Source organism: Haemaphysalis longicornis, unplaced genomic scaffold (assembly GCF_048455015.1).
Source record: "Haemaphysalis longicornis isolate Haplotype H1 unplaced genomic scaffold, Haemaphysalis longicornis Haplotype H1 scaffold_9, whole genome shotgun sequence".
NCBI lineage: Eukaryota > Metazoa > Arthropoda > Arachnida > Ixodida > Ixodidae > Haemaphysalis > Haemaphysalis longicornis.
The window spans coordinates 11,090,797-11,113,662 of record NW_027526460.1 but is presented as its reverse complement, the minus strand read 5'-3'; the positions used below and the strand labels follow the sequence as shown (position 1 = coordinate 11,113,662).

At 46.8% G+C, this 22,866-nt stretch overlaps 1 protein-coding gene across 4 annotated transcripts in view; it reads left to right on the top strand.

The window, feature by feature from the left end:
* Positions 1-22,866, top strand: part of LOC144152935 (MFS-type transporter SLC18B1-like) — an 89,026-nt gene that overhangs the window by 43,950 nt on the left and 22,210 nt on the right. For 3 of the 4 annotated variants that reach the window (XM_077684512.1, XM_077684513.1, XM_077684511.1), the window contains exons 2-6: positions 11,986-12,368; positions 17,982-18,077; positions 19,374-19,447; positions 19,652-19,799; positions 20,684-20,752. In XM_077684512.1, the coding sequence (XP_077540638.1) occupies positions 12,048-12,368; positions 17,982-18,077; positions 19,374-19,447; positions 19,652-19,799; positions 20,684-20,752 (708 nt within the window). In that variant the 5' untranslated portion in view covers positions 11,986-12,047. Of the gene's footprint in view, positions 1-2,749; positions 3,430-11,985; positions 12,369-17,981; positions 18,078-19,373; positions 19,448-19,651; positions 19,800-20,683; positions 20,753-22,866 lie in introns of those variants that run through there. The other variant, XM_077684510.1, reaches the window with a different exon arrangement.

Genomic DNA, 22,866 nt, shown 5'->3' with positions numbered 1-22,866 from the left:
ACACAAAAATATCAACCAGAACACGTAAAATTGTAAAATACTCTTTGTTGCCGCCAAATAATGGCGCGCTATTGGTATATTTGGAAAACCCCATTTCTAAACTTTGTTTTTGTAACTAAGCCATAGGTCGTTTTAATTTTTATGGAAAGAAATAGCGCTATTTATGTGTTCCGGTTCATATTTCCCAGTTGGCATTTCATTTGTTCATGACTGTACATTATTAAAACCCGATCAACCCTGTTAACGTTTATTTAACAAGCTAAAAAAATGTTAAGCACTTCGACAACCCCGAAATATCTCTAAAGGCGATAACACGAGCGAAATTTAAGCACTTCGATAACCCCAAAATATCTCTAAAGGCGATAACACGAGCGAAGCCTTTGACATCTGGTTGCACACACTTCGCTTGCGTAGGAATCTTCACCGAAATTTCGAGGACTCTGGATAGGATAGGGGCATGTCGCAGCTCCCTGCGAGAACTGGTTTTGCTGAAGGTGAAAGCCATGGCATTTTTCAATGCCACAGAACACATTTTGACGCGAACCCCAACACTGAACTGACATAAAAACACCAAAGCAAGCCGCCATTTTGTGCCATTCCATGTCCTCGTGAATTTCGATAGTGGCCTCTACGATTTCGTTCGGCCACTCATTAGACATTCATTAGTTGATTCACCGCGCGTACAAATGAAGGGAAAATAAATGCCAACTCCCTCTCACGCTGCTCGACGTCTGCTTGCCGCTTAGATTCCGTCCGTCTACCTGCTCATGTCTAGCTCCTACCTATTTATACTGGCTGTGTACTGTGCGTTCACACATAAGGGCTCGGCCCACCTAGCTAGGCAGAACATCTCCCCATGTAATCGTATTCTACGCTTGGAACAATTCTTTCTGGACAGGAATAGCTCCCCAATTTTTAAATAATCCCCCTTTTCAGAAAGTTTGTCAATCTTCCACCAGCTTAAAAACCCCCGCTAATACAAATGCAAGGTATGTGTTAAACACGTCCCAGGTATGACTGCGCAGTTGGGCCCGAAAAACTCACCCGTTCTGGATGCATTTCGCTGCCCTAAACAAAGAAAAACAAAGGTGGAGAATGTGGAGAGAGAGAGAGAGAGAGAGAGAGAGAGAGAGAGAGAGAGAGAGAGAGAGAGAGAGAGAGAGAGAGAGAGAGAGAGAGAGAGAGAGAGAGAGAGAGAGGAGAGAGAGAGAGAGAGAGAGAGAGAGAGAGAGAGAGAGAGAGAGAGAGATGTGCTATCGATTCCACGACTGTCGGACACAACTTGCGAAACGATGACTCAGATCAGGATGTTCTAATTTGTAATTGACATCACCCGACATTGCATACCAATTACCTAACACAACGCTAACTACAAACAAGCAACATCAAATGCATGCAAGAATACGTACAGCATTCATATGCTAACTCACATCAAAGTTTGAGTCACCGCACGAGACTAAACCTCAGTCTCGCTGCTTATAAAACATTCCCGGAAACCTCTATATACCCACAAGGGCCGCCCAGACGCGCCGCTCTCTGTTTGCGCTGCAGTTGAGCCACGGGCTCTGAACAAAGGTCGTGTAAACATTGGAGCGCCGTTGGCGTGGAGCCCCAGTGTTCCGGCGGCCCCGAATTCTAGCCTCGACTATACCGTGCTTGTTAGTTTTGCCCTACTTCGTTTGCGGCCGCCTGGGAGCAGGCTAGCGGACTTGAGCCTTGAAGGTTGCAAACTCCCGGCGTGCGACCATCATGTCCTTAACGTATAAAAAGTTATAATAAGGGAATATGGATCCCACGTCCATAAAAATGGAGAAATTCAACGTTGGCTCATCAGGACATCAATGTTATGCGCAGCGATTTCAAAGCGTTGTGAGAATAATGACGTCGAGGTAGATCGGCCTGAGATACTGGTTTCTATCAAATTAAAAGTACGTAAGCTTACGGGAACAAAAATAGTCATCGGGATAGTGCACGCGGCTAAAAAAATGCATGCAACAATTGCGTGATCGTGCGCAGTCTGTGTGCGAACTTATAACCTCGTCGTCCCAAGAACACACGCATAAAGCACCAAAGGCTGGAAGAGCAAGTTAGCTAGGACGTCCGCAACTGCGGCTTGAGCATGGATAAAGAACTAGCTGAGGCTGAAAAGATGAACCGACTACTTTTATCTGTCACATTGAAAAATAGGACCAGTCTCGATCGAGTTCTGCATGCTGGAGCCATAGTTCCAGAGGTCGCAGCTAACTTTTTTATTCCTCCTCCATCCCGCCTCTTACTCTGCCTTCTTCCTTAACACGTGCTTAACACATATGTTCCTGTGCACGTTGTTATTTACATTGCGGTTTCGAGGCTAGCAGGAATAAACAGAGAATTTATAAGCCGTACAACCCTTATAACAAAGTGTGAAGGGCTAATGCATTAGCATAATTGCTACACGTATGATGACAATGTCTCACAGCAAGTCACGCCGACATTCACGGCGCTGTCACTCCAAGAACGTGAAAGAAGTGCGCCGGCGGGAATTGAACCAACGACCTCGCCTGACAGCGGTTCTGGCGAGTGCTTCATCCGCCAGTTATGCATCGCGGCGGGGTCACCCTAATGAGGACGATAACAAAGAGACGACGACGCTGGTGTCCTGGCTAGTATCAGATGCCCCCCTCTTCCTCTGCCATCATCCTCCCCTTCTCCGGGGGTGTGTGCCGGGAGCGGGGTGGCGGTATTCTATTCTAACCGCGAGCGCGCGCGCGAGCGTGGCCAGTCTTCCGCTTGAAAGGCCACGCGCGGCGTTAACCGCAGGCCCGGGTGCGCGCATCCCTCACTGTTTGGTGCGGCCACTGGCTCCGCGGAGGAATGTGATATTTCGGGAAGTGAAGAGCGCCTGCAAACGGGGAAGCAGCCGCGAGAGGCGAAGCAGGCCACCACCGCCGCGAGTAGCGAGCGCGCCCGGCGGGTGTCGACATGCGTTGCCCCCTCAGCAGAGTCGCCTTGTTCCGCGGAGAAGCGCACTTTACCCGGCGCGAAGACGCTTCGCGCGTGCGCTAAGCGAAGCGCCGGCTACGAGTCGCTTCTCGCTGTCGCGAAGTTGTGAGACCGAGGAACCCCGCCGGTTGAGCACGCGCTCTCGCTCGCGTCACGAGAAGCGGTGCTGGGGGAGGAAGCCACGCTCCCCAACTTGTGTTGCCGCCGCCGCTGCTGGGACGGGGCTTGAGGAGCGCCTGCCAAAGGAAGAAGTCGCCAAGAAGAGACTGACGGTGACGAAGTCGTCGCCGCCGTGCGTGCGTGAGACGACGACGAAGACGGCGACGACCTTGCTGGCTTAACCAACCTGTCCCGAGCGACTCTCCGACTCGTACTCGACTTTTTGCTCTTGTTCCGACGGGAGGATTTGTGTTGGAGGAGTTGCGCAGGAAGCGGCGGCGGAAAGTTGTGAGTTTTGCGACTTCCTTAATTAACACCTCCTTTTTCTGTTTTCACTTGGCTTTGTTCTTTGCTTTATTCACGTTGCTCGCTTCGTGCTCTTGCTTTTTCCTCCGCGGAGGACTGACCCTTAAGTACAGCGTAGATGTTCAAGTGGAATCATTTGGTAAGAACGGTGAAGGAACAAATTCCACCAAAATCAGACTACCTGCCTTTAAATGGTAGCCTGTTTTACTTTGCCAACTATGTTTTACCATTTGTAGCCCTCATTTTCACCGGACTGGCGGTATTCGCTTAACCTACGTTTACATGTATTATCTTGGTTTACAAGTTTGATTGATTTTTAGCTACACGAATTTCAAGCTAAGGTTTACGTGTTCACACGAAAGGCAATTGTTTGGTTCAGAAAACAGGTGTTTCAGACCATGCAAACTTGTACACTTACTCTCTTCCGCACCACCTCAGTGCAGACGTAGAAAGTGCCAACCGCCAATTACTTGGAACATCTTATTCTTCAAACGTTAAACCGCTTTGACTGAAAGACAAAGCCATGTGAAATGTTGCTTGAAATGAAGACCTCAAAAATTCGTCACAACGCCTCTCCTGTACCATGCTTCATCTGTTTTATATGTCCAGTTGCTAGTTACACACCAGAGCCCAAAATGTCCTATCCGTGTCCTTTAGTTTCAAGGTTTACACGTAGATAACGTTATCAATCAAAACCGAGAAAAGAGCAGTTCACAAGAAGCTGCATAATCCGCAACAATGAAACGCTTTGGGCTTAGTGCAGTACCAATTTATAGTTTTGGAAATGTAGACCAATTTATAGTTTTAAAAACATAGACTACACCAGCTAGCAGAGAAGACAAACCAAGGCTGCGTGTGTAATTCTTACACATAACTGTTGTGCTTTTCCAACTAAGCAATGAAATGGGAAGTCCAATATTTTTTTTTCAGCTGCTTATGTATATGTAGTGACATACGTGCAACCTAGCCTCGACAGCAGCAGACGATAGTATTCTGAACGAAAGAGGCGCACTGCAATATTCTTGCGGTTAGCGATCGTAACTTGAACGCGCTTGCTGTGAGAAGACGCAAATGGCCACGACCAAAAATCCCCCTGGCAAATAAGTCTTTGTAAAAAGAATGGGCTTACTAAATGTTAAGGTAAGATCTAATTCTGTTGGTTAATTGAGGAGGTTGCCATACCGGTCTTCTTTCCATTTTTTTTTCTCCGCCGACTCTCCTACTGCCTCTCCACGGCCGTTATACTTATGCAGGTAAAAGGACGACGAAAAAAGAAAGTGTGAGTGCCTTAATGGCATCATGGCGTTTTCAGTAAGACCGTCTTCTAAAACTGCCCCCTGGGTGGAATTTCTGAAATTCGCCATTTCCCACTGAAGGCAACTTGAAGAATGGCAGCTTCCCGGGGCATTCAAATGGCATCCCCGTTGGAAAAGTCATCACTTTCTATAACAACCGAATGTAGGCTGACTTTTTTTAATAACAACAGAACAGCAAAAATAAAAAATTCTACACAATTTCTACAATGCCCCGGAAAATTATTACCATGTGTCCAAGCTCCAATGAGCGGCCTTCATTAGGAATTGCGTAGATGAGTTGTCACGACTTTCAATTCGTGAAATAAGTTGTGTTCGTTAGCACTGAATTCGCATGTTGAACTTTTATACTGTGCGTGGGTGGTCGCGTCCTTTGGCACACGAGGGTTCAGTTGACATGCTTACGGATGTCTGGGGAAAAAATGTTTATACGCGCGTTGAAGTTGCAATCCCGCTTTGAATTCTGACGAAAAAAGAATGTTGGACGTTTTTTTTTTTTTTTTTTTAAGATTTCGCTGGTTGTAGCTGCGAGAGGTTTCGTTGATTCGGGTGGTATTGGTTGCGCGGTGTGGTTAATGAAGATAGAAGAAAAAAATAAAAGAGTTGCACGCTTCAGCCTTGTGCCTCTATATCCGGCTCGTAGAGGCGCCGTCAAAAATAATTGTAACACGGTCTCGTAAATTTACAGGAATTTCTTCTTCCGGAAACTGCCTGGCTTCATTAGTGTGGGTTTAAAGGATTCCTCCTTAAAGGGTCCCTGCAACGCTTCCCATAAACGCTTTCACTCTTTCCTACGCGTCTTTGAACCACTGCGAAAGCTATAGTTATCGCCAGCACGGAGCGGCACTGCGTGATTTGCTCGTCACACCAGATACGCCTTCCGTTTCTGCTTTGTTTTTGTGACTTTAGTTTTAAAGCTGCTATCAAAAAGCGTTGGTTGCTGCAGCTGAAGGAAAACCGGCCAACAGCCGCTAGATGGCCTCAGTGACGTAATTCGGGCCGTCGAAGAATGCCAAGACTGGGAAAGAGAGAAATATTTCTTGAGCGATTTTCCAAGTTATCTGATGGACATAGAGCAGTAATTTTTGTCTCTGGTACTTTGCGATCTCCTAATCTAAGTACTGGGAGTGTTGGGTGACTACGTTCTGCAAGCAATTAAGATTTCAAAAAAAGTTGAAAAAAATGTTGCAGGGTCTCTTTAATAAAAAAAAGCTTCCTGTAAACCGGTAATTGCTATCATAAATACAGTAAGACAAATATTTTGTGATACTCTCAAATCCCTATTTCGATTACTTATGGCGGCGCCTGAACACAGGTATACAGCGAACAGCAGTGACGTGAAGCTTGACGCCTAGCAACCAGTGGAGCGCCTAACATCCTTCGCACGTGGCATAGCGGGCGTTTATTGTTTGGATAAATAAATGCGGTGGTAAACCACCACGTTTCCAGCAGAGTCGGTAGAATTATAGCTAACGGCCTTCCTTCTTGCACGAACCGTATCGTCGTGCATGTCTAGCGTACGCCACAAAGAATCTTCGGCCATCCGCGGCGCGCGCGAAGAGCCTCTACACAAGACGGCACACGCCGCGTGGGTCGGCTTTCAAGGACTGTTTGTTTACCGGTTGCACGTTGCGTGCGCGGTACATGAATGCGTAAACTGGTTCCCACGTGCGCTAGAATCTCGATGAAGCACCTGTACGCGCATGCGCCAACCATCGGCATGACGCGCGCAAAAGTGGATACGCGAGTGACGAGACGAGCCCCGTGTTTTGCTCCCGGTTCGTTCACCGCGGGACAGAACCTGCTCTTCACGGCAGCGAGGTCCCCCCGTTGGCGCTCGTCCAGCGCGATTGAGTCGGTGTTGCTCGTTGACGGGGGAGACAAGCGGCTTCTGTCGGGGTCAAAGCAGATGGATGGCTTCCCGCCGAATGAGACACACACACGGCTCTCCCCGCGAGGAGCCACGCATCCGTCCTCTTGATTGGGCGCGCTGTCTTGAGGTTCTCCTCTAGTACGCCGCGTAACCCGCGTCATCCGGCACCACAGGGAAGTTCGCGCTGACGTAGCTGGCGCGTCTTCGTCACTCTCGGCCCGGTACGGTGGAGGCTTGTCTGAGGAAGAAGCCGAAGCCCTGATGATGAGGGCCGGAGCAGTGAGATGTGCTGGGCCAACCTGGCAGCACACACTCCCACCCGCATAGGCACGACGAACCGTTTTGGACCACAATATGGGACGCCTGTTATGCAGCCCCTTTTCTGATCCGCCGGCGCAGGGGTTTGCGCGGTACTTTCTGGCTTGCACTGGCTTTCTAGACACGCGTTGTGAATGTAAAATATCTAAGCCAGGGGTAGCCCGGAGGTTATGTAACAAGAGACCACAGAAGAGAAGCCATTTTCCAAAAGCACACACAGAGAGCCACGCGGCCTCACCTCCTTTGGACTGACCTTGAAATGAGCTGTGTGATTGCTTGGTGCGTTTATCTATGCACATGTTGCGTGTGGCCCGAGTGCGTTTGTGGGGGAGGCAAGTGTCTGCGCGCATAAAATTATGCTAAAATACCATCCTTGCGTTTCAGCTCACCTTAGCTCTCTATTGAAGGACATTTTGCCGGTAAATTCAACTTGACCATTTTTTACTTCAAGATAAAATATCCCAATGCACGCGAAAGGAACATTACGTGAACATCCCCGCAGGCATCAAAGATTGCTTCAGTTGTGTGAGTGCAAAGGAGGCCGAATGTGTTTCATTCAGGTAGCATACCTACTTCCGATTTGTACGAACGCTGTCAATCTTAACGGCAGCGCTAAGTTTTTCAGAACGAAACATTCAGTGTGCCTGGCGGAAAACTTTATAAGAGCTAGTATCTTTTCGAGGTTTTAAACAGAATGTGGGTAAGCGAAAATCTCCCAGTGGCTCAATCAGTTCGTACAACCATATCTTATTTAAAGAAGGTAAGAGGAAGTGGAACACCTTGCAGAAGAAGTTCAATAAGCCCTGTGTATGTCCCTATGATGTGGCGGCTGGAAAAGACAGTGACGCATAATATTATTTTTAAGTGACATCTCAGCGCCAACATCAGTGCATGCGAACTATATATAGTGTGTAGGCGATCCTAAATAAACAGACGGACGAGCACCCTCGACTCGCGCAGCGGCAATTTTATTGGAAGTTGGGGGGCTATTACATTTATTTCTAGGTATCTTTAGGAGCTGTCACTGGGAAAGAAGTTCTGGGTCCACATAGCAGACTTGTCAAGCAATTTGAAGCTCTCTAAGGCGGCAAAACTCGGCATGACGATTAAAGCGATCTAAGTGTGAAATAAGTATACTTGTGTAGGTTAAACCAATTGAAATGGCCGTCAAATTGTAGGAGCTGGGACGTTAAACCAATATTTTTTGCGTCCTTTTAGTATGCAACAGTTAGGACACTAAGAAACTACGCAGAACTCGGATTGAATGCCTAGGAACTCATACATATAATCCAAGATTGCAAGTGATTTTGCCGTACATTATCTTTAGGGTGAACTCTTCTTATCTCTAAAAGCAAAAAGCTTAAACCAACTGATGGAATTGATACTTGGCAACACTGTTTCTCAAAGCTGATGTAACCTTGCAATCTACATAATTATTAAGGACGCTAATTCTTTTAGATAGCAGTTAGTGTGTTCGGGTTTGATCTCCATCCCTATGGAAAAGTTCTTTCGCCGAGCTACGCTTCAATCTTGCCACACCAACCATAATGTGCTTCTAAGAACTATTCCAGACACCCCCTTCTCTCATAGAAATGCCAAAGTGTGTGTTGGTCCAATGGGGCCTCGGAAGGCAACTACTTTGATGAGGACGCTTGAACATAATATGGTTACATTTATTGCAACTGATTTGTGACGTCTTTTTCAAACCTTTTCCCTTCCGTACCCACATGGCTTTTTAGCCTCCTCTCTGCATTAAATTCATTCATTCATTCATTCATTCATTCATTCATTCATTCATTCATTCATTCATTCATTCATTCATTCATTCATTCATTCATTCATCCCACCAATGTTTGAAATAGCACTACAGAGAACTTCTTCAAGTGGCAGCATTGCATAACTGTTCGAATAGGCGAGCAGCTATGTTGAAACTAACATTTATTTGAAAACATTTGCGTGCATTATTTCATTACTGCCAGTAAGTCGCAATAACATTATTTCCTTAAACAAATCAGACTTTTGTCCGGAAATGATGACAACACTTTTCAGTCCATGCACTCAATTTCAACGAACACCGCCTTATTTTCTCCGTGTCTTGTGCAGAGCTGCGCCTTCTACCGACTTACCGCGTACGCATGCCGCGAACTAAGCAAGTTGGCACTTCGGTTCATAGAAACAGTAAGAGCAACACCGCGGGAGAAAATACGTTTCGCCCCGTCCACTCCTTACTGCGCGTGGTCATTTTCGCTCGTTTTTCCTTCTTAGAAAGGTGTTTACAAGTCGTCACAGGCCATTCGCTCACCTAAATACAGTAAACCCCCGCTATAACGAAATCGTTTCATTTATTACCAGCTTTGTTCTGAGTGTCTCATGATTCCCACTACATTGTATACTCACTGTATACATCACACTCGCTTTTAAAGGGACACTGAAGTGATTTGTAAACATTGCGGGATCACGAGCACAAATTGTAGTCCGGAGTCCATAGGCCATGTTTCGACCACTCTGAGCGCGTTTATGCGAATTTATTTTGTAGAAAAAGCAATTCAAAAATGCTGTCCTCCTCTCTGCACCCTCACCCATTTTTTGGGGCGTTTTCGTGTGACGTCACGAGGAGACGAGCTGGCAATTGGCTGCGCTACTGCACGGTTCGCCGACCTTGCGACCAAGTCAGTCGGCCCAGCGTTAACACCGCCGGCCGCCGACGGGTCGTCGCAATTCGCTCGCTCAATTGAAACTAAGTCACAACACGTTCGTGAATGGAAGAATGTGCCTTTCTTTACTTTGTCAGTTTGTACACTGTATCAAGCTCCGAGTCCGGGTCGCTCCACACAAGCGCTGCACAAGTGCACATGGGACGCTTCGCTGACTTTACTCTAGTAGGAAAATGTAAGGCCCCTTGAAGGCGGGAGAAGAGTCAGCGAAGTCAATATTGGTACTAAGGAAATAAAATAAACTGAAATTTTTACCATACAGCGCAAAACTAGGGAGCTGGAAGCACTTTTTTTGCGCTGGGTGAACAAGCAGAGCGGTCAGCAGCACGACCGCACATCTGCGAACGCTTTTCCGTCAAAGAAATGCAATTGCTAGACGTGAGATATGCTAGACGTGAACGCTTACTGCAAGGGCGCTATACAACAAATAGTCACCTAAAGTACTTGAAATGATAAAACTAAATAAAGGTGTAAACTGGTTATACATTATATGCCTGATATATCCATCCTCGGCAGAGGTGGCTTCAGTCCTCTTGGACATATTCATAGCCGCATACGATCACGGTGTTTTGCAACCAACCTTTTACTTAGGGCACACAGTGTTAATACCAAAAACTGCGAATGAACACAAGCTGAGATCTGTAGAGGACTATCGGCCAATCTCTCTCTGCAATGCTGACTATAAAATATTCGCCAAAGTTTTATCTAACCGTCTTCAACAGGTAATTTCTAGTTTAGTTGGTTCTCACCAAACGTGCGGTATTCGGAACAGAAGTATTCAAACGAATATACATATTGCTCGTTCTATATTGGAATGCGTGTCTGATTCGGTTGAACAGGTGGCCCTTATCCAAATTGACCTTGCGAAAGCATTTGATCGGGTGTCTCACGACTTTTTATTTGCACTTTTGGAAGCGGCTAATGTGGGTGATGTGCTGTATAGAGGCATTCAGCTTTGCTACAAGAATTGTACTACACAACTTGTCGTCAATCGCATTCTCTCGAAGCCAGTTCAGATCAGGTCGTCTGTTAGACAGGGCTGTCCTCTATCGCCTCTACTGTTTGCACTGTACATAGAGCCTCTTTGCGTTAGCATACAAAAGAGCCAAAGAGTACGTGGTTTTTCGTTAGCGTCATGCGAAGTTAAAGTGATTGCGTATGCTGATGACATTGCCTATTTTTGTGCTGACAAGCGTAGTGTTCACGAAGCCCTTGTATTGACTAAGGAGTTTTGTGACGTGTCTGGAGCGGCCATGAATATGGAGAAAACTAAGGGGTTTTGGTTTGGCCTGTGGGGAACCAAACCTTCCAAATTTGCAGGTATTAATTGGTAGGTATTAATTGTTTTGTTTTTTTGCAAGTCGATTTTTTTGTCTTCGGCCGATGTTTTCTTAACTGAATTCACCATTTTTGGGCCGTAACGTTCACTGCTCCACGAGCGAGTTCGCAGAACGCACGCAGACTGCCACTGACGCGCTAGCGATCGAGTTCTCGTTAGCGTGCTGTTGCCACAAGCACCGACAGCTTGCGGGCAGTGTACACAGGCCTGAATCAGCACACCCTTGGCCTGGTGCGAACACGCTTTTTACGATACAGGCATGAGTGAGGTAAGCTCCGAATATGCGGGAAAAGCGCATGGCATTTGAGCGTCTGCGGTGACGCGGAGGGCGTTCATCTACTTCGTAGGCCTCGGCTAGTGATTTCTACGATTCCAAGCCGTCCTGGGAAGCTTATCTCAGGCGTTTAACAGCCGACAACATGGCAGATGCGCGGTACGGCGATTACTGAGGTATCGAGAATGCCCATGAGATAACTTCGGATGTCAAGCATGTTGTTTTACAGAACCGAAACCGGAACTTGTTTGAATGCTAACCTTGGACATCGTCCAATCACGGTACCATCTTCTCCCGACGTCACAGCTTTTAGTTGGTGCGGCCGCCACAGACCGCGCATGGTAGTTTTTCTTCTTTCCCGCTTTATAAAATAATTAACGACTTATCAACCGGATAAACGATGAAAAGTGTGGCAATTTGAGCCAGTCTACGCAGTGCAAGCAAAACCGGGAGCTTGAGAAATCCACTTCAGTGTCCCTTTAATGAAATATCGCCTATAACGAAACCGGTTTTCTATCCGGGGGATTTCTTTAAAATAAGGGTACAGTAGTAGTAGAGAACTTTATCTCACAGCTAAATGGGTGTCGTTCCACAGTACGGAAGCCACGTGACGATTTGGCGATCTGTGCCTTAGAGGGTACACTGTACATACATTGACCCCTGATGCTGCTGAGTAATTTTTTTCTTGTTCCGTCTGTCCTTCGCAGACGAATGACGAGGCGTCGCGTGACGCGCTGAAGAACTCGGCTGCTGTTCCCGGCGGCTCAGCATGGGAACGTCGACGCCGCCGGCGCGGGCGAACGCCGAGATCTTTTCCGGCGACGGCGACCGCGCTTACGGCGACCTCCGGGTGGCGCTCACGGCCCCCTCTCCGGTGACGGACAAGGACGAGCCGCAGCCCGGCGAAGAGGGGCAGCCCTGCAAGCCCGGCGGCGGGGCTCCGGCGTGCGGCGAGAAGCGCACTGCAACCCCCCGCCACACAAGCCTGCTGGCCAGGCTGAGGCAGCATGTGTGGCTCATTCCACTCATACACACGCACTTTTGGGTGTCGGCCGCTTTCTCGCTCATGCAGCCGTACTATCCCCGGCTGGTGAGCGAATTCGTCTTCTTCCACGTGCGTCGTCTGCTTTCATTGTGGTGCAAGCTTGCTTGTTGCAATTTATTTATCACGACATGCTCGCATATCTAGTGAGTGCAAGTGGGGCACCAAAGAGGTATCTTTGCCTCTTTGCCAGCGTGAACTATATATATATATAGTCAAGAAAACCTCGGAAAGCAAAGGGGAGGATGTGGTACGTCATTGAAACAGAATAAAGGATTTGGAAAGGAAGAAAGAAAGTGGAGAAAAAATGCCCGCCAGATGGTATCCGAACCCACGACCTCCAGAATACCGGTCTGGTGCGATAACCACTACGCTACCGGCGGGGCGATTTTCCCCTCCACTTTCTGGGGTACTTATGTTTAGGTATTTTTATTTCCTGTGCTTGGGGGTGGTAGCCAGCGCCACTCGGACTACTCGGGGTGAAGGGGACCTTCTTTTTAACCCCCGGGCCGTGACTCGAGTGTCTACGACATGTCGAGAGTGGTCGACCAGCGTTGAACCCTCTTAAGCTTCCTATGGCACCAAGACTGCTAGAACAGAGGCCCTCGCTATGCATGTAGCGAATCAGAATAGGAAATGAGGGGCTCGTTGAAAATAACACAGAAATAAGAGTTGGCAGTCAAGAAAACCTCGGAAAGCAAAAGGGAGGATGTGGTACGCCATTGAAACGATATAAAGAATTTGGGAATAAAGAAAGAAAGTGGAGAAAAAATGCCCGCCAGGTGGGATCCGAACCCACGACCTCCATTTTTTCTCCACTTTCTTTCTTTCCAAATTTGGCCTCTCCTGACCGCTTCCCCGGGCCCAGCGGGATAACTCTCGGGCCAACAGGTGGGCGGTTTCACTGGCAGATGATTTGGTGGGTTGTCCGGTGAATTTGCCCGCACGAGAAGTTACGGCGCGCTTGCTCCGAATCTGTGATAATTACTTTGGCTTAAGTTTGCGTTATGGCGAGAGCGATGGCCGCTTCTTCCGCTTGCAAGGGGTCGTATACGGGTAGGGTTAGGTTGCTGACGTGCTTATTGGGCTGGACAACCACGGCTGTCATTGCTCTTGTGCCGGGATAGGAAGACGCGTCCGTGTATGCTGTGGTTGATTCCCTCCCGTAGTATCTAGGTTTACCCCGAATTTTGCCAAATGAACGCTTGTCCAACAAAATGCAATGGTTCAGATGGTCCAATGCTTTACTAAAGTCTATAAAGATACCAAGAGTAAAAAGATTGTTTTTAATGTTTTCTAATGCATCTTTGTTCAGAGTAAGTAAAGCTTTTTCCGTTGATTGTCCGTTTGTGAAGCCAAATTGTGCATCCGATAACATACTTTTAGCATCAAAGAATTTTTGGTATGCCGGAGAGCAATATTTTTTCTAGACCCGTAGAAAATACTGGGATGACCGATATTGGTCGATAATCGGAGGCTTTGTTTGGATCACCACTCTTAAAAAGTGTAGTCACCCTAGATTTTTGACATGTCATCTGGGAATATGCCTGACTGAATAATCAAATTAAAAATATAAGTTAAAACAGCAGCGATAAGCGGCAAAGCGTATAGTACTGGTTTTATTTGTATGCCGCCGGCGTCTAACGCTTTACTCATGTTAAAAGCCATAAATGTTCTCTATATTTCTATTTCATTCGTGGGATCCAGAAATATACCATCAACAAGTGTTTCCACAGCGGACCCTGCAGAGATGGGCACACCAACATTGGTGAAATGGCTATTAAAATGTTCAGCAAGTGCTACGACGGAAAAGTCGCCGTTGTCGCGGGTTATCTTTGTGGGGGAAAGGCTTTTTCGTTCGCGCCCTAAGACGCCATTTATCAGCTTCCAAACAGAGTCAGGGAGTTCTTGCTTGATATCAGAAAAAAAGGTGTTGGTAGTAGGCAGTCTTCGGGGCTCTGAGTTCAACCTTTAATTTGTTTATAGTTTTATTAAACTTTAAACGATCTGCCGACGATCGAGTGTGCAAGAAAGTATGAGAAAGCTTATTCTGGTTCCATGTCAAGGATACCATTAAGGCCGTTACCCATGTTCTTTTTTCGACTGCTTGAGCTTTGTTAAAGGAAAATTGGGTGTGTATATTTCTACTAACGCAGTGATAAACTTCGAGTACGCCGTAGTTGCATCTGTTATATCAGACAAGTAGAACTAGTCGTACGCACTTTTCTCTTGCTTGAAGGATTCCAAACAACAGTCACTTATGTGTTGTATAGTCAACAGCTCACCTCGATAATTCCTAGTTTTCCTTTCAGTGTAAGACATAAAAACAGGACAGTGATCACTGACGTCTCATGAAATTGGGCCTGCTTCACGATCGCGAATATCGACATTTGCGATTAAAAGATCAAGGCAGTTGTTTTGTGCTACGCGAGGGGGGGGGGGGGGTATTAACCCTTTCTGTCCCGGTGATTCCAAATGGAATCATAATGCTGTAGTCACTTTAGCGCATAGAGAACAAAACCAAAACTGCTAGTTTTTTGGGGAATTATCCTTCAAGGATAAGTTTTGCGATATGCATCACCGTTGTAGCATTTTAGCGGAGCGGAATGCTACAAAGAAGAAAAAGCTCCAGTGAATACGAAAGTGTGAGGTCGAGGCTAAAAAAAAAAAAAATACCAGAGGTCCTAGTGGTATTCCCAGGCTTGTAAATATGTGAATACTTGCACTGCGAAGCTCATCTTTTGCTTTTAGTCTCATGTGGTCATAAAATTTAGGAAAACAGGGAAAAGTTTTTTTTTTCTGCACAAAATAACATTTTTAATTGCCATATGTCTTCAATTATTGGCCTCATTCATAAATCAGTAATGACTTGCACTACCAGCTCTATTTTTCGTTTATGGGCTTAGGGGAGCCGTAGAATTTAGTAGAACATAGAGAAAGCATTTTCGTGCTTGAAAAAAAAGTAGAGACTGAAAGGTTTAATTAGGTTAACAAAACCGGCAGAGCATAACGTGTTCGTGAAATCCTGTACATTGGTGTTACTGTCAAGAATATTTATATTAAAATCACCTCCACGAACTAACCGTTATTTATTGGAAGAAATGTATTCCAGAAAACGTTCGAAGAAATTGAGAAACCGCAAAATGTTTCCCTTTGCACGCCGGTATACGACCGAAAGAACGTCAATATTGTCCCCTATTGCTATTATTTCATAAAAATCTTCGGTTGTGCAAAATTCTGATAATAAGTCATAATTACCACGTTGCTCAACAAGCACAGACACATCACCACCACGGCGATACGGCCCATTAAGAATGAAATATCTGTAGCCGTCAAGATGCACATTACTGTCGCAATTGTACCAAGTTTCAGTGATCATTATTACATTATAATGAAATGTAAATTGCTTAAGGAAATAGTTGATTTCTTCGTCTTTGCTTCCTGCAGGACGTGCGTTAAAGTGTAAAACAGTGCTTTGCGATTTATGAGCAAGTTAAGATTATGGGGAAAAACAAAATCGAGGCATTTCATTTCAAGGGGATAGCTGTAAGCGGGACGTGCGCTAGATTGCGGGCATTTAGGAGCTTATCTTTTCCTGTTCCACTGCGACAGTACTGGGCGGAGCAGCCGAGTTGTCGCTTTGGGTGCTGAAAAATGTTCCGAGGTTCCTTTCGCATGAAATGTGCACAGCGTCAGAAATGTTGATTTGATTGTAGGGTTTAACGCGCCGACGCAGCGTAGGCGATGAGGCGCGCCGTAGTGGAGGGCTCCGGATTAATTTTGACCACCTGGGGATCTTTAACGTGCGCCGAAATATCGTACACACGGGCGTTTTTGCTTTTCGCCTCCATCAGAAATGCGGCCGCCGCGGCCGGGAATCGAACCCGCGACCTCGTGCTCAGCAGCGCAACGCCTTAGCCACTGAGCCACCGCGGCGGGTCGTCAGAAATGTCGTTTTTCCTCCCGAAGATTTTACCGTTGTAGGTTCAGACAGACTTCCAATTACACTCGTATTTCCATTTCACCACCATTCCTAGAAGTTTTTTTTTTTTTTTTTGTGCTGGGCAAAGATGCTTATTCACGTACACTGGGCTGGAGTAGTCTATAACTATATCCTTGCTAGTGCGCCTCAACATCTTTGCTTTCTTCAAAGCACTGTCGCTCTTCGTTGGGGACCTAAACTGAATGACTACGCCAGATTTCTCAGGGTTGTGAGTAAGAACGCGGTGGCAGGCAACGATATAAGCTTCCGGGATGGTTTAACTAATGGCCGTTTCTACAGTTGACACCATTTCAGTAACGTTTTCGTTCCCTTCAATAGGGACATCCTGAATTTCCCGAATTGGGTTGCGCTAGTACTGGTCCATTTGAATGAGCCGTTTTTCCGGGTCAGTGGTTGTTGTTTCCGGTGTCATGTTCCTTGCCTGAAGTGCTCGGTTTTCACTTTCCAGTTTTGTGTTGTTCGCTTGCTCTGCACTCAATTTCGGCTTTAAATGTTCAATTTCCTTGTGAGCATACTTTAGACTTTGAGCCTAGACATGCTGCTCAGTGCGGAGTTCTGGAATGTCCACGGGCAGTTCACGTTCTTGTGTCTATTTGAATGTGTGAAGTTCCTGCTTCATATCTTCCTTCAATTTCAGAAATTAGGCTTTCATGTCATCTAGCAACAACTGGCCGATTGGCAAACTCTTCGTAAATTTACCGACCTTGCCTACTCCATACGTAACTGCCCGGGTCGCAGTGGAGTGTAGCTGTTAGTGTAGAATTCCTGTGAGTGCATTTGTGTGTGTGCGTGTGTAAGTGTGCAGGTGTCCTTTTTGCTACTCCTTCGTGTCGTGTATTTTGATATTTATTAATTTGTCTAGTGTTTCGTTTTTGTTTTCTTGTTTTTTTTTCTTTCACCTAACGTTGTATAAATGTTATTCTTGCCCATGTGTTATATATTTATGTTAGCCCTCTACCCTATCCCCCTATTCCTATGTACTCTTTCCTCCCTATCCCACCTCCCCTACACCAGCAGGCGTTCCGGTGTCCGCCCCTAGGCGAGACAATTTACGCCTCTTGGTGGACCTTCCTTTTTTCTTTTGTGCAATAAATACATACATACATACATACATAGTCCAGTTAGATTGCATTCTTGCCATTGCGCGCGAGAAATATTGCGCAATATCAGTTTTCATCGTCTGCAGCTTACATTTATGACACAAAGACACATAAGACATGGCTGTCAAACTCCTCTCGTCGACTTATCGTAAGGCTAGGGCGTCGTCGTCATGTACAGTCGCCTGTGAGTGTGGCGGCTTTGAAGAGAAATGCAACCCCAAGCCAAATCCGTGGTCCAGACGCGTCGGCCGCTAACTCAACGTCGTCTGGTTATGACACCGCTACTAAGCTGTGATTAGCCGCGCGGTGTGAGTGCTGTACCACTGGCGAGTTTGCGAAACACAAACAGAAAGTAGACACGTCGGAAAACCGCAGGCTATTATTACGGTGTCGGATGCAATGAGCCTTTACTTTTACTTCTTGCTGGGCCAAACACTCCCGGCCCCAAATTTCGTACTCTATAATTTGCGGACGTCAGCAGCCCCAAATAAATTGGCTGTAGGAGCCAGGCCCTCAAACGAATCGGAAATGTTTTACGGCGTTTTAATTTCCCCGCAGGCAGCGGCTGCTGGACTTGAGGCGTGGAAGTACGGCTTTGTATTCTCAACGTTCAAGCTCACCATGCTGCTCGGATCAATATCCACGGAAAGACTTGTAAGTAGTACATTAAGCACGAGCCACTTGCCCTTGTTCTTTTTTTTCGCCTGTCTTGTTCTTCCACTCCTTTGTTAATTCGTTCATTCATTTATGCATATCAAATACACCTGAAACACATGGGCACTTTAGTGTGGCGTGATTTACACCATTGTTCCTCATCATCATCAGTAGCAGCAGCAACAACAGCAGCAGTGCGGTAGAAGAGAAGGAGGAGGAATAAATGATTATTTGATTACGGTGGTGCTGCTCTTAGGGCACCCGCCAGGTGGGCACGTCCATAGTCCGGGATTCCCCTGCCTTGGCGGGGACTGCCGAGTCAAAACCAGAGTAACTGGGGGTATTACCAAGGGGTCTAGAAGTAGGGCAAGACCGTTAACTCGATGGAAAGATGAATTAACAAAATTTGAATGCCAAGACTGGACTCGGGCACCACAGGACAGCAGCGGTCGGATGTCAAAGGGAGAAGCTGTCATCCTGCTGTGTACTTAGGATGATGATGAGGAGGAGAAGGCGGCGGAGGAGAAGGAAGTGGAGGAGAAGGAAAGATACACTCAGATGTCATCGGCATACGGCACAGGCCAATTTCGGCATTGAATAGGGTTCAGTGCACACTGAGGGAAAAAAAAGGAGGGCTAAAGGACCGACCCTTGGGGTACACCTCCGGCTGGAACAGAGACGAAAGGTGATGTGGGGTAGGCGACGAGAAGCGATGTGGTATAATCGCTTAGGAAAGAGTGCAAGTGGCTGAATGTTCCGTGGGATACGTTGATACTATGATAAAAGAGGTGGAACGCGATATATTTAGAGTATTTACAGCTGAAATCGAAGCAGAGCCGAATCTGACATCCTGTTTTTTTCTATTTTCAAGCGACCAACCACGTCCCTTATCACTGTTTCTGTCGCTCGGCAATACCGGCGGGTATTATGTTGGAATGCTCCGGCGAGAGGAGTGCAGGAGCACCCGGTAAACAGAAAAACCGAAGGGAGGAGGCTGGGCGTGGGAGACGAGCAGATAAGATCACCAATGAGGAGTGACGCCGTAGGTACACGCGTCACTGCTGGTATGCAGGGTATGAATACCAGTGAGCCGCTGGGAAGAATTCTTACACGCTTTCTCACAGTTCCCACTCTAGCTCTGTTTCTACTTTTTTGCGTGTTGTCTTTTAAGGGTAAATTAACTAAATCAACATTTTTAGACAGGTTGCATACAATTTTTTACATAATGATGATCATTGGAACAGAAACTTGAGGTGTCTTACGCTAAAGTGCTAACCTGGCTGTGGCTCATTTCAGATGGTTCTTTCGACCCCCCTTAAATGCTACCTCTGCGGCCAAATCGGTTTTTTCCTGTACAATGTCATGTTCGGGTAAGTTGTCACCTCATACGCCCCATTCCTTTTCAGGATTTGTTTATTTTTTCAGTCAGTCGACATTAACATGCTTGAATACCTTTATTTTACCTCTCTTTGTGGACTTTGTGTATGCGTTTGATTGTTTGCCTCTGCGTGTCCTACGTCAAACAAAGCAAAAGTTCCGAGGGCGTTGAGTATAATGTGGCATTGGCGTTGCAGAGCTCTCTTCTGGTCGCCAGGCGGGAACATCTTCCTGGGACTCTCACTGGTGGCAGTCATCTTTGGCGGCTTCATGCAGACCCTATACTTGGTGTCAGCGTACTCTGTCGTCACATCAGAGCTACACCAGAGCAGCGGCGTCATCATCGTAAGTGATGGCCATTCTCTAATAAATGCGATCATGTTGAAATAAACGACTCCTTCCTTTGTTTAGACAGACAGACAGACAGACAGACAGACAGACAGACAGACAGACAGACAGACAGACAGACAGACAGACAGACAGACGGATGGACGGATGGACGGATGGACGGATGGACGGATGGACAGACAGACAGACAGACAGACAGACAGACAGACAGACAGACAGACAGACAGACAGACGGATGGACGGATGGACAGTTGTTTAGCCGCAGCCAGGGTGATTGGGCCGTCGAGGGATTTTCCGTCGTCCGTCGGGCAGCAAGGCCGCTTTTGTGCGGGGTCCGTTGCCGTCGGCCTTCTTCCGGGCGACGTCTCTTTGTATATCAGCGCCCGGGTCACGCTAGTGCGGCCTCCCTCCCAACGCTATTAGCTAGTGATGGTATGGAGAATGAGATGGGAAGGGAGCCTGGGCAGGGGTATGCTACCACAGGCCCACACGATGTGCGAGAATGTTGTGTGAGGGCCAGACATGCACCTATACAGATGTCAGTATACATGGCAGGACATGATGGCAGGAGTGGGGAAAGTGGAGCCCGGAGCTGGCAATAGATGGCCGCTAAGAGTGCAAAGGAAGAAATGTGGTACGAGCGAACATGGGAGTGCTTGTAAGGTAATCTCCACGCCCGCACGGTTGCACATACAAGCACGAGCAAGATGAATTTCAGGTTAGATCACATTCAAATCATTTTCGGCTGAATGATAAAGCCCAGACCCTGATATCAACCGCAGTACACGCCTATTTCTAGTAATTTCTCCACGGACGTGTTCATTGCAACAACTTGTATCTCAAAATAATATCTCATGTGCTCTCATTTTTTGTGCTTTCAGGCCCTCATGGAGTTCATGTTCGGATGTGGCAACATGATGGGTTCAGTGCTTGGAGGAGCGTTAATTGACGTGAGCACAGCCTTTCCTTATCCTTTATAATTTCACCCGAATTGAGGAATTATACTTATGGAGGATTTGTTCCACGCTCCTGTATATCCGTCGATTCAGGATGACGTAATCTTGCGTCTGTAAAAAAAGCATAGCAGGCACAATTATTTTGAAGCAAGGGGCTACTATTGTTCGGGCGTGTGCGTGCGTGGATGTGCGTGTGTGCGCGCATGCGTCTATGTGTGCTCTTGTGAAGAGAGTACCTATTTTCTCATACACCTGATGTGCCTGCCTCAATTATCGCGTAGCGTACTTGTTCCTGCGGGCGGAGTGCGCTCCACGTTTTAATTGTACGTTTTAATTTGTGGCCCACACGCGCGCCTCGAACATCGTGCTATGAGGCTTTTATTGACGCTTGCAATCAGCAATGACGCGCCTGCCTGCCGCAGGGATGTTTCCCTTCTGTAGGAACTCCGTTCATCTTTCTTCGGCTTCTAACAGACATCTGCGCCCAAAGAAAAATATGCACAGGCGGAAAGAACAACTAGAAACCACTGAAGAACACACGCTACTGACCCGACACAGTGCCGTAAGCAAAGCGGGTGGCTTAAGAAAAAAGCCGAAACTGGCGACATCAAGAGGGCTATTTTCAACACGTTATTACAAGTAGAAACACACACGTTTGCTTTCACGCCGCAATACTTGCATCACGGCCGGCAACCGCTAATTGTTTTTCTGGACGCAGAAGTTTCCGCCGCCGTAGAACCCCACACCGTTTGCTTGCCAAATCGAATATGCGTCGATCTAAGAACGAAAAGGCTAAGAAAGCAGTCTGCCGCCTCGCCATCCATTTCGCTACCGACGAGATTGCTTGCTTCTGGAGTGCAACACGCTTCTGTGCACTGGCGGGTCCCATGCTGTTCCCTGATTGGATCCTATATGCACGACAACCCCGCTGACGAAAAACCAAAATGCACGGCAAGCCATCTTACCGCCTGGCACCGGCCGCCACTGCAATGCCGAAAGTAACCAAACGTTTAATTTCCGGTTGGTGTGCGACGTCAATCGACTCTGTGGCCACGATTGCATAATCGGTTTTCGGTGGACATCGCACCCCGAAAACATCAATCGGCGAGCGACGGGCTGCGGTTCGCAATCGGGATCGTACCACAAATTTTGCCCTTGGATCAAGGGAAGATTAAACAACACTTTTTTATTTTTATTTTTATTTTCTTTAGCAAGGAGATTGTATTTCCCCTCAAAATGGCTGACTGAGTGATGAGTGGGCATCGCATTTTGACCCTTTCTTCAAGAATACATCTGTCAGTCATTTAAAAAAATTCCGTTTTTTTTGCAACTGAGAACCTTCCTGCATATGTAAGGAGAAGTATGAACTTTGATTCTTTAACTAGCCCTGGGACAGATGCCCATTTCAAAATCCATTGAAACCGATGACCATGTGTGACCTCAACTTTGCTGTGATCGGATATACCACACGGCTACTTTCGGCGGCGATCGGCTTCGGTGGTCCTCAAACACAACAAAATTCACCGAACACCGTCGAAATGCCCTAAAAATATCGAGCACTCAACAGACAACGCGATTTTCCGAGTGAAACTTAAAATCAACAACGTAGACAACGAGGAGGGCTATTAACTTCAAACTGCGTTTCATGTTTCCAAGGATCCATCATCCCTTTCTAATGAAATTTGAGAGAGGAGCGAGAGCCACGATATTTCGCGCACTAAGGAAACGCATCTACGAACGTCTAAACGTATACCGATCGTGATTTATGATATAAATGTATGCTTTTGTACTCCTCCTTCATGATCGATGCGTCTATTGTCCTATCTGGAACCGTTCCTTTTTCGCGACTTTCAACTTACCGCTTTAACACAATGGAAGCGAGGTTTCCGGCATGTAGAGTCCTCTTAGCGGGTAATTTTCATATAATTTGTTTCGGGATACTTTCGATAACACAAGAGTTCGAGCCGTTTTCTGTAATTTTACTCCCTCCGTAAATGGCGATTTCTCACTGTAGGACAGTAAAATTGGGAAATCCAGCTTACAAAGACCGAATGTACACCCGCCCAATTTTTTACCAATATCACGGGAGCGTCGACCGTTCCGTCGAT